General features: G+C 44.3%; 2 protein-coding genes across 8 annotated transcripts; both read left to right on the top strand.

The window, feature by feature from the left end:
- Window positions 1-3,252: 3,252 nt before the first annotated feature.
- Window positions 3,253-5,128, top strand: LOC117837173 (uncharacterized). The gene is made up of 4 exons (XM_034716757.2): window positions 3,253-3,462; window positions 3,883-4,345; window positions 4,435-4,627; window positions 4,708-5,128. The coding sequence occupies exons 2-4, from the start codon at window positions 3,903-3,905 to the stop codon at window positions 4,750-4,752; spliced, it is 681 nt and encodes a 226-aa protein (XP_034572648.1). The 5' UTR covers window positions 3,253-3,462; window positions 3,883-3,902; the 3' UTR covers window positions 4,753-5,128.
- Window positions 5,129-5,694: 566 nt separating this feature from the next.
- On the top strand, window positions 5,695-10,419 carry LOC117841005 (uncharacterized). 7 transcript variants are annotated; one of them, XM_072291027.1, is made up of 4 exons: window positions 5,696-7,412; window positions 7,522-7,648; window positions 8,074-9,946; window positions 10,061-10,419. In XM_072291027.1, the coding sequence occupies exon 1, from the start codon at window positions 5,819-5,821 to the stop codon at window positions 7,337-7,339; it is 1,521 nt and encodes a 506-aa protein (XP_072147128.1). In that variant the 5' UTR covers window positions 5,696-5,818; the 3' UTR covers window positions 7,340-7,412; window positions 7,522-7,648; window positions 8,074-9,946; window positions 10,061-10,419. The 7 variants fall into 7 exon arrangements, with proteins under 7 accessions (XP_072147129.1, XP_072147128.1, XP_034577458.1 ...); XM_034721567.2 differs by having other exon boundaries at window positions 5,696-7,648; window positions 8,074-8,196; window positions 9,842-9,946; XM_072291028.1 differs by lacking the exon at window positions 7,522-7,648 and having other exon boundaries at window positions 5,695-7,412.
- The last annotated feature ends 397 nt before the right edge of the window (window positions 10,420-10,816 follow it).

The raw sequence follows: 10,816 nt of genomic DNA, 5'->3' as shown, positions 1-10,816 counted from the left end.
AGAGAAAAATATAAAGATTTATGACATGATATACTATGAAAATATAATTGATAAAGAATCTAACAATACTTAACATCATAAATGTTATTATATTATCATATAAATTTAGTCAAACTTAAGTTACTTTGACTAAGTTACTTTGACTCAAAGATTTGACTAAGTTACTTTGACTCAAAGATTCTTGGAATGACTTACAATTTGGAACGGAGGGAGTAGTAAAACATTATCCAAAAGTGAACACGCCGTTGATCTCTAATTTTAACTGACAATATCTATTTGATAAATTAGTTAAATAAAGTGAAATGAGTATAATTATGTCTATTGTCAAAACTACTTTAGATTAGATTTAACTTGTAGTCTATTTGCAAAAACTATTTGTAAGAAAAATGAATAGTCAAATAAAAAAAGTCAATGGTATCAGTAGATTTGCCATCAAAAATAATATTTGACAGAAAATTTTGAAGCGCAGCAAAGGTGAGTAGTGTATTGGAGACATGGGAGCTAGCTAGGAGGAGAAAGTGACTATTGGAGAGAGGCGGCGAAGGAGGGGAGAGGAGGGGAAAAGAGACGAACTGCCGCAGGAAGGCCCAGCTGCTGCCCGGCTAGTAGTGCTCATCAATGTGGGTTTAGTAGTGCGTGCTCGCCGCCAGATGCGTCGTGGGGTTAGGAGTGGGCGCGTGTGTGCCGCCGTCGTCGACCCTCGACCCGCACCCGCTGCCGAGCTTTGAAGGCATCGGCACGGCGCTGGGTCCACCCAACCCGGGGTGGCTCCGTGGCTGGAAGAGCGACTCGACGGAGACATGGTTCGGACTCGCCGGCGACGTCACCGGTGGTGATTTAGGGTTTAGCTTGTACATTTTTCTTTTCTTGCGGTTTCCATTTTCTGAAATAGAGGATCTTTCTTCCTCTCTTGAACAAGTTGCATCAGTTTTTTGTCGCCTGGGCCGCATTAAGCAGGGAAATAGCCACTCATGTGCTATTGTTATCTGCTCGAATTTTGTCAAAAAACAAAAAGAAATATCGTTTCTTTTTAAGATTGAGTTTTCTGAAAAGATTGAACTAAACTACACCACGATAGAAGACAAGACTGATTTTTATCATTCTGAATTTGCTGTCACAGGCTGGTTCTGGTTGCTGACCATGAGCAATTTGGAGGCTTTGGTTCAAGCAGCAGTCAGGGATCACCGTGATAGTGTGGTGACAATACTGACGAAAGAAAAGGAGGCCCCTAAGCTCTCTGCTGTCGGCTCCGGCTTCATCATCCGGTCAACTGAGAACAAATGCCTGCTTGCCGGCATGTCTTCCAGCATTTCGACCCCTACAAGCACACCATGCACGCCAGGCTCACCGGTCAGAATCTGGAGCTGGATTCACCGGACAGCTCCTGAGATGCATGTTCAACGAAAAGGCAAGGAGAGCCAATTTGCTTCTCGTATTAATCAGTGAGTTAGTCATTCATGTCGGATGCAATTTTCTGCATGTTCGTGAATCATCATTCTGTGCATGACCAATGAGAACATGTGTGTGTGAAAGATAAATTGAGAATGAGAGAAAGAGAAATCTCGTATTTTTTAAAATTTTATGATAACGTAGCAGCATTCTATTTTGTAATCGAACATATTTATATTTCATGCTGGTAGATGTATATGTAATAAACACTGTTTTTAATAAACTTCAACCGGAACAGTTTGATAAAGTCCTGTAGCAATATTGAAAAAATAAAAAAAACAAGAACGATGGGTAAGAAAGACTATTCACACCAAATACTACAATTTTTGGAGTCGGAGTCATGCTATTACTCTATTAACCAAACAGATTCATCGGCTCCATGTTTTTCTGAAGTTAATAGAGTGGAGCTAATAAAAAGTGGAGTTGGTAGAGTGGAGCTGTCCAAACACGCCCTTGGTGTCTTTGGTTTTGAAAATTTATTGCCTGTTCTATTTTGCTTTGCTTATTTTTTTTTCTTTTGCTACTCTTCCAGGTCGCCAAAACTACTGGGGAGATGATACAGAGCCTCCCCATCTGAATTTCTGATTGTTTTCTGGACTAAGTCGATGAGATCTGACTGCGACAGCTTATCTTGGGAGTTAAGGAGTTACGGCTGCTATACTCAAAGTCAATTCTATGTAATTGATGGCTAGTTGTACTGTTAGTTAGGCTTGGACTCTAGTCTCTATCGGGTCTTGGTGTTCCTTCCATGGATATGGATATTGCTAGAGTTGAGTACTGTCTGACTCCGTTCAGAATTATCTGTCCTCAGCTGATTCGAAATGTTCTGTTTTAGCATTCCCTTGTAATATTTCCGCATTTCTTCCTAAGATTTCCCATGGTTTGACATAAATGTTCATTTCGTGGTTCGGTTATGAACATGTTGAATGATTCCATGATTCTACATGGGAATCAAATGTGTTGAGTGCCTTTTTACATTGTTGATAGGGGCGGATCCAGGGCCCGGGCTGCCCGGGCTGCAGCCCGGGGCGAGACCATGGAATCCCTTTAACCTATGTGCTGTTTAGCTTAACAAAATGAAGCTTAGGAGACAAAATTAGACTATTTTAGGTGTGATTCAACAGCTCAGCCCGGGGCGCAGCCCCGTTCTGGATCCGTCCCTGATTGTTGAACCATAATGTTGAGAAGGGGACGGGCAATTGGGCAGCCCGCTGAATGCTACGGCTAGCTTGGATTCAATATAATCCCTGCCAAGGCGGATCTCACGGTAACTCAACCGTAGATGTTAAGAAATGAAAGCAGCCTGTTCATAAGATGATCTTTTGGTGGATCCGCGGATCGTCTAATCTAAGGGTTGATACTTAGCAATGTAGCCTTAGCTAAATGGATCTTCCAATTCTAAACTACTAGGTAGAACACAATAGCCAGTAACTCTAAGAGTACCCTAAAAAATCTTATATATTAGAGGTTCTCCTAAAAAAAATTTTCCCTAAAAACATATCAATCCACAGCAGATCGTTAATAAATTGCTCCCAATATTTCAAAACAGGCCACGTCATCGTATTGGGCCCATCAGAAGGGACGTGCGGGCGTGCGGGAATCAGGATTGGGGGAGGAATGCCAACGCTAAAATATACGCGGTGGCAAGCTGTTTTTTAGCGTCACTAAAAAATTGGGAAAGGTTTGAGTGGACTGTTGGAGTTCGTTTTTTCTCTTTTTCTCACTAAAAAGGATATTGGGGGTAAGATTAGCAGACTTTTGGAGTTGCTCTGAAAAGTTAGATTTCGAAAGCACCTAGTGAAATTTCAAAGTACAGTGGGCCCCGCAGCAAACACGTGGAATATTGGGAGGGTTGGAGTTCAGGAATCAGGAGGAGATGCATTATTGGAGGGAGAGAGAGAAGCCGGCAGGAAGGAGACGAAGCAGCCGCCGGAGAGAGGGCAACCTGCTGGCTCGTGACGAGCAATCGGCGGCAAGGAGACCTCGTTCCCTTCCCTTCTCTTCTTTCCTCAGGTAAGCGCAAGCCGGTCAATCATCAATGTGGGTTTATTAGTGCTCGCCGCTCAATGCTTCGCCGGAGGCACTGTGCGCCGCCGCCGACCGGCTACGGCGGCCCTGCCTTAATGGGAAGAGGACCAGGGCGGGTGGGTTCGCCCCAACCAGGGTGGCTATGTTCGGGTCTCGCCGGAGATGTCGTTAGGCACCGGCGGTGATCTAGGGTGTCTTTCTTTCTTGAAAAAAAGAGATGCGTACATTGAATTTTCATGGACTTTGTCAGGAGAGAAAAATCTCAAAAAATAAATTGTTTTTCAAGATTGATTTCCCTAAGGATTGAACAAAGCGCACACCACGGTCACAGTAATATTTCAATGGTCTTCAGAAAAAAGAGAAAGAATAAGAAGAAATATCTCATCGTCTGAATTTCTGTCTCAGGTTGGTTCCGGGTGCTGACAATGTGGCCTCCGACCAACTTGGAGGTTTTGGCTCGAACAACATTCGCGGAGCATCACGACAGTGTGGTCACCATTCTGACCAAAGAGAGGGAGTCCCCAACCAAGCTCTCCGCCATCGGCTCCGGCTTCATCATCCGGTCGTCGGGGAGCAGGTGCCTCGTGATGGCATGCCGTCACGTCTTCCGGCACTTCGACCCTGCCAAGCACACCATGCACGCTAGGCTTTCCGGCCAGCATCTGGAGCTGGACGCCGAGGTGATGCGCCTGGACGACGCGAGGGACCTCATGCTGATCCGCGTCGTGGGGATGCCCAGGGCCTACCCTGCTCTGGAGTTCTGCGATTGCAGCAATGTGCCGGATCGGGGCGATGTGGTTCTCCTGGCGTTCTTCAGTACCTATGCACTTGTTTTCCTGGATCCTGGAGTGCTTCCTGGAAACATTTCGTGAGTTTTCGTTCCCTGTTCGTGTATGCTATACACTTCAACTGACGTGCACGATGATTTGTTCTGATGCTTTGTGCTTGGTTTTGAAGTGCGCCCCCACAGGAGACAAATGGAGTTGTTCATCACACTTGCGTGGGGACTTCAGGTTGCTTCGGAGGCCCCCTCATCTTCGATGGCAGAGTTATTGGAGTATACAATGGAATCAAGTCGCGGACAGGATTCTCTGCTTCGGCCGAAACTGTGAACGCAGCCATGAAAGATTGGCTTCACATCCCACCCGGTGTAAGTCAGTTTAATGTGTTCTGAAGGTTGTCTGTTTCTAGGTTTCCCTTCTCTTATTGTTTCTCTTGCGAACTGTTCAGGTCACCAAAACCACTGGGGAGATGGTACAAAGCCTCCTTATCTGAATTTTCTGATTGATTTCTGGACTAAGTTGATAAGATCTGACAGTGTGGGCTTATGTCCATGCAATGGCTACTTGTACCGTTAATTAGGTCCATGTGATCGCTCTGCCATTGAATTTGGTGCCATGTGCTTGTTTAATGGACATGGATTCTCTCTAACTTCGTTCAGAATTATGCGATCCTTTTGCTAATTCGAAATACTCATGTGTTCAAGTATCCCGATGTGATATTTACACATTTCTTCCTAAGGTCTCCAGTGGATTCTTTTACAAGTTGATTTTGTAATAAGGAGATAAATAAGATGTTCAGCATCTCCAGGATTCTTGTGGTAATTCGTGGAGTAGCTATAACATTATTCAACTTCAATTATTGTTCACCAGGTGGCACTGGGCGGGTGCTACAATTGTATAAGATTTTTTGGGCTTCTAGATTTTTCAAAAAACCAATGTTTCAACTCCTTTGTTTTCTGCTGTTTTATTATGTCTTTATAATCTTTGGACTGATTTCCAGTATTATACTTGAGTTTCCCTAATTTTTACGACTTTCTTATATCTTAAGTGGAAGATATTTGATGTATATGGGATTTTTGAAGGATGAGTTGGTTACCTTAAGAGTCTGAATATAATCTACTCTCTTAGGTCGTTTTATTGTTTTAGCTTTTTTATTAGATATATAATTTTTGCTATGCACTTAGATATAAACTATATCTAAACTATAGAAAAATCGATGTATCTAGAAAAAATTAAAACGACCCGCAATTTAAAATGGAGGAAGTACATTTTTTTTTTCAAGAGGCACATGAAATCTCACCTGTTTCGAACACAACGTATCACACAAATTATGAATTTACGAAATGAACTTGCGAGTTTGCCACCCAACCAAGTTACACAAAAGGTTCCTCTTAGGCCAAGCAATTTTGAACTTGCGAGTTTGAAGGCATTTGAATGGTTTTCTCTGGCGTCAACAGAGAAGCGTTTGGTTTCACTCTTCAGACTTTTTTTTTTTGGGGGGACTCAATCTTCACTGAAGAGTCTTCAGACTTCAGAGTGCCCCCTGGAGTCAGCCAACAATGGCGCCGCCGCGCGCGCTGCCGCTGCCGCATTTCACCCTCCCGCCCCTCGCCGGCGAGGACCACCTCTTCGTGGCAGCGCTCCGCTCCCACATCTCTGCCTCACCGACCCCCGCCGCCGCCTCGCTCTCCCGCTTCCTCCCGGGCCTCACCCCGCTCCGCCTCACCCACCTCATCCTCCTCCTCGGCCCGCTGCTTGCCAAGGCGATCCCTCACGGCCTCCTCGCCGCCCTCATCCCTTCGCCTCCTCCGCCGCTCCCGCTCGCAGTCCTGCTTCACTCCCTCCCGCCGCGGCGCTGCGCCGAGCTCCTCGCCTCCGTGCTCCCCTCCGTCACGCCGCACGCCTTCCCGGACCTCCTGCAACACGTCCTCCTCACCGCCCGCCTCGCCGCTGGGGCGCAGCGCGCCGCCGCAGTACCGGCCCTCGACGTCCTCTTCTCCTCATGCGCGCGGGACAAGAAGCTTTCCCGGGCCACGCTCGCCTACCGCGCCATGCGCGCGCACGGCCTGCTACCGACCGTTCTCTCCTGCAACGTCTTCATCTCGGCCGCGCTCCGGCTGCGGCGCCCCGAGATCGCCGTCTCTTTCTTCCGGGAGATGCGCCGTTGCCGAATGTCGCCCAACGTGTACACGGCCAACATGGTGATGCGAGCACACTGCGCCCTGGGGCGGGTCGCGGAGGCGGCCCAGGTGCTCGATGAAATGTCCGACTGGGGGATTAGCAGAACGGCGGCCAGTTTCAACACGCTAATTGCCGCGTACTGCAGGGACGACGGAGGAATGGAGCCCGCATTGAGGCTGAAGAAGAGGATGGAGCAGGAGGGGCTTACACCGAATGAGGTGACGTACAACGCCATCTTGCACGGGCTGTGCAAGAAGGGAAACATGCAGCAGGCAAACCGGTTGGTGTCCGAGATGAGGGCAAATGGGCTGGCGCCAAACACTGTCACGTTCAACACGCTGATTCATGGGTATGTGAAGATTGGCGATAACGAGGCGGCATCAAGGGTGCATGAGGAGATGGTGAAGGCCGGAGTGGGGGTTGATATGGTGACATATAATGCACTCATTCTTGGGCTATGCAATGAAGGAAAGGTGAAGAAGGCTGGGCGTTTGGTTCAAAAGCTTTGCAGGGCCAAGCTTGAGCCGAATGCGTCAACTTTCATGTCGCTGATTGTTGGGCAGTGTAAGAGGCAGAACTCGGAGCAAGCGCTGGATGTGTTGAATGCAATGAAGAAAAGTGGCTTCCATCCGAATTACGACGCGTATAATATGGTTGTATCCACTTTCTGCAAGAACAAGGATTTTGAGGGAGCACTTGATGTCTTGAAGGATATGCTTGCTAGGTGCTTGGCTCCTGACAAGGACTTGTTGCATGAATTCTTTGAAGGCCTCTCCGAAGCTAAAAAACTGCACCTGGCAGAGGACCTCCGTTCAGTGGCCAACGGTGAAAGATTTATTTCTGATGCCTACTATACTGGTGATTATAGGAATAAAGATGAAGAGAAGAACGAATGGTAACTGCATTCTGGACTACTATGTCTAGCAAATATCCACGATTTGTTGGTCAAGTGGAATAAGATTGTTCAAAGAAGTAAGAATTCCAAATTTCCTATCTTTATGATCATGCTGATGGAACTTATTTAGGTGTGCTCGAAGTTGTTTTCAGCATATTTGCACTCATTGGTTCACCGTCCTTGTAGCACCTAGTTTGTTCTAGATCGTCAAAATACAAATTCCGTGGAAGGACAGTCTAGCAAAATTTTGGTGCAGTGGAAACCTGGTGGACTGCATGCAACACAGAGGACATCTATAAAAACATAATCAGATGTTGGTATCCTTGCACTTTTCTGCAATGACTTCTATTTTCCCCTATTATGGTATACCTTTTTGAAACTACTTTCAATTTTACTGTCAGTAATTGTTTACATGTTTGTGTATCTTTTTTTTATGGGGATACATGTTTGTGTATCTACAACATCTCTATCCATCCTTAACTTGCAAGATTCACTCTTTCATTTGATATAAAATGAAACAAGTTGCAATTATATTGTTGGTAACTTGGTATATGCGCATCTGGAATGTTCAGATTTGCACACTTTCATCTGCACATGAAACAAATTCAACTTTGTTTGCAACTTTAAAATGGCAGTTGAACTGTTCTAGAGATCTAGTCAACAAAAATTTTAGTAGCTTCCAGCATCGAATATTTTGAACTTTTCACATGTATTGTATTAATACATTTCATGTTTCAGGGTGCATACATTGGATGTGGACACCTGCACTAACATAGCATAGAGACCTGCAATATTTTCATCAGATGAGAAAACTGGAAAAAGCAATAGTCTTTTTGTGAGTACAATTTGGCACTCTCCAAGGTACTGCAGAAAACGAATTTACTGCTTATATACAAATTTTCAATCATCTATAAGCACTCCACAATATTGTAACTGAGCACTCCACAATATTGTAACTGCCATCGTGCTAGATATGTTCCTGCTGTAAGTTCCTTGACAACTTTAGATATAGTGAAAGTAAGCTTTAATTTTCAATTCTCAAGTGGAAATGTGTTAATATGTGCAGACTTCTTATGTTCTCCCTTTCTGGCCCATGTTGGCCTTATGGCCCGTTTGGCCCATACTTTGTATACTTGTAACCCTAGACTGAGTGGAATATAGTAGTCCATTTTTCCCTTCTTCTCTAACAGAAAAGAGCTTGCCGAATAGATAGATGCAACAGGCCTTCAATACTCGAGTGGTGACACCCGAGGTTTTTAGCCATCAAATCTGAGATGTGCAGGCCAGATTTTCATTAAATTTGTACTAACCGAGAATCAGGTGTTACTGGGGACTTGAACATCTGAATTTTCAATTTGCCCAAGCGACAGTAACTTCAATACAAACTTACTGGTCTTAGAAGGTCCAAAAACACATGAATTTTTCTTACCTCATCTACCCACCATCCCTGAGCATGAATTTTGTTACGTATCTGAGGTACCTAAAGACGGGTGTTAAGAACGAAAAAGACTGGAGTGGCCTTTATGTATAATGCTATGGCTAGTCTTTCTTTATATGAGAACTGAATCACTGATAGTCCGATACCTTTTTTCTCCATTCCAGCTGGCTTAGATGCTGGCACTAACTAATATCAGAATTTTCTAGCAGCAACCATCTCAAAGAAGGGCATGATTATAATTATAAAGCTATCTAAACAATTATGGTTGCAACAGGGTATCCAAATTCCAAATAGCAGGTTTTAGAGTAGCACTGCTACCTAAAGCCACAGGTTTTAGAATTGCAACAGTATATCAGAATTGTGCCACCACTATGTTGGTACCTCAAGGACAAGCATTCATAGAGTCCACCATATGATTAGCTTGAGTTGTCAACTCGTACTCCTGTTGAGATGTTACCAGAGCTATATGTACCGCAGAATGACCCATGAGCTTGGTTGCATTCCAACTTGTTTGGTTAGCCCCTGTCACATCAAATATTTGGACACTAATTAGGAGTATTAAATATAGACTAATTACAAAACCAATTTCACAACCTCTAGGCTAAATCGCAAGACGAATCTATTAAACCTAATTAATCTATGATTTGACAATATGGTGCTACAGTAAACATTCGCTAATGATGGATTAATTAGGCTTAATAGATTCGTCTCGCGATTTAGCCTAGGGGTTCTGCAATTAGTTTTGTAATTAGCTCATGTTTAGTTCTCCTAATTAGCATCCGAATATCCGATGTGACACGGACTAAACTTTAGCTCCAGGATCCAAACACCTACAAGAGACTCAAAGTTTTTGTCAAGTATTGACTGGTATCGCATCTTGCTCATCCTACAAGAGACTCTTCACCGGTAATTCCTTGCATCTAGTTATATCATCAAATGGCTTGAATGGGCTAACAGCGGTAAGAGAGTGTGGCTGTGTTTTGAATCATTTAACAATTATCTCGATTTTTTTTTCTTCTTATGTTTTGACGATCTGTGTCTGGAGCATTACATGTATCTGTATAACAGGAACCGAGGGATCTGAAGGAGAATAAATCCCCATGGACTAACCTTGCCTGCTTCAGTCAACCTTGGGATTCGCACCCTTTTCTGTTAAACGATATGGCATCAAAGGTGTGTTAATTGTTTTTAACTAATTCATTTGGTGCGCAAACTTCTCAATTGACATGTTTTGAGCATATGAAGATTGCACTTGCCCTACTACTAGCACACAACTCCAACCTGCAGGGTGCGATTAATACAGAAATGTTCGACTGTTCTTCCTACCCCTGCATGGCTGCATGGACCTTCAGATGGCGAAGGCAGACTAAAATGATCTGGCCAGGCCCCCAACCACCACCACCACCATAAACTCGTGGATGGCGTATACAGCAAGAGCTGCTTTAAAGCAAATAATCTCTTGCAGCATTTTGGAATGTCACGAGAGAAGTTATGGTCACGGCTTTTGCAGTCATTGTAACTCCAGAATACCTCAGTTTCTTGACAGCTGCTCTTTTGTCTGTATGCCATATTATTTGTTGAATTTGTCTTCAGCTTGTACTAGGGTCTGAAATCTGCATAAATCCTATCAAAACTGAATGTATCGACGTGTGCATGTTCTATTTTATATTATGAAAAAGAATCTGAAAAAAAAATACGAGTACCCGCCTAGCCGGATATGTCTAGAACTCAAATGCAGATTAGAATGCTCCACCAGGACAAGGACCGAAAGCAAACCCAGCCTCATGTTCGTGGACGTATGCTTGGGACTAGAATGAATGTTACCCGAAGCAGACGTTGCCTGGAAAACAATGATTTATATCGATTTGTCACTCTCATTCTGGAATGATTCTGGTGACCTATGCGGCTATGCCTGCACGACTGTAAGTTAATTTCGATCGGCCCAAGACAAATTAAATACCTGATCAAGTAAACGGCCTAACGGGGTCACCCTCATTCTGGAACACTAATTAATGTACACCAGTAGACGTCGTACTCACCGAT

Source organism: Setaria viridis, chromosome 9, assembly GCF_005286985.2.
Source record: "Setaria viridis chromosome 9, Setaria_viridis_v4.0, whole genome shotgun sequence".
Lineage (NCBI taxonomy): Eukaryota > Viridiplantae > Streptophyta > Magnoliopsida > Poales > Poaceae > Setaria > Setaria viridis.
This window is presented reverse-complemented; position numbering and strand designations above follow the sequence as displayed.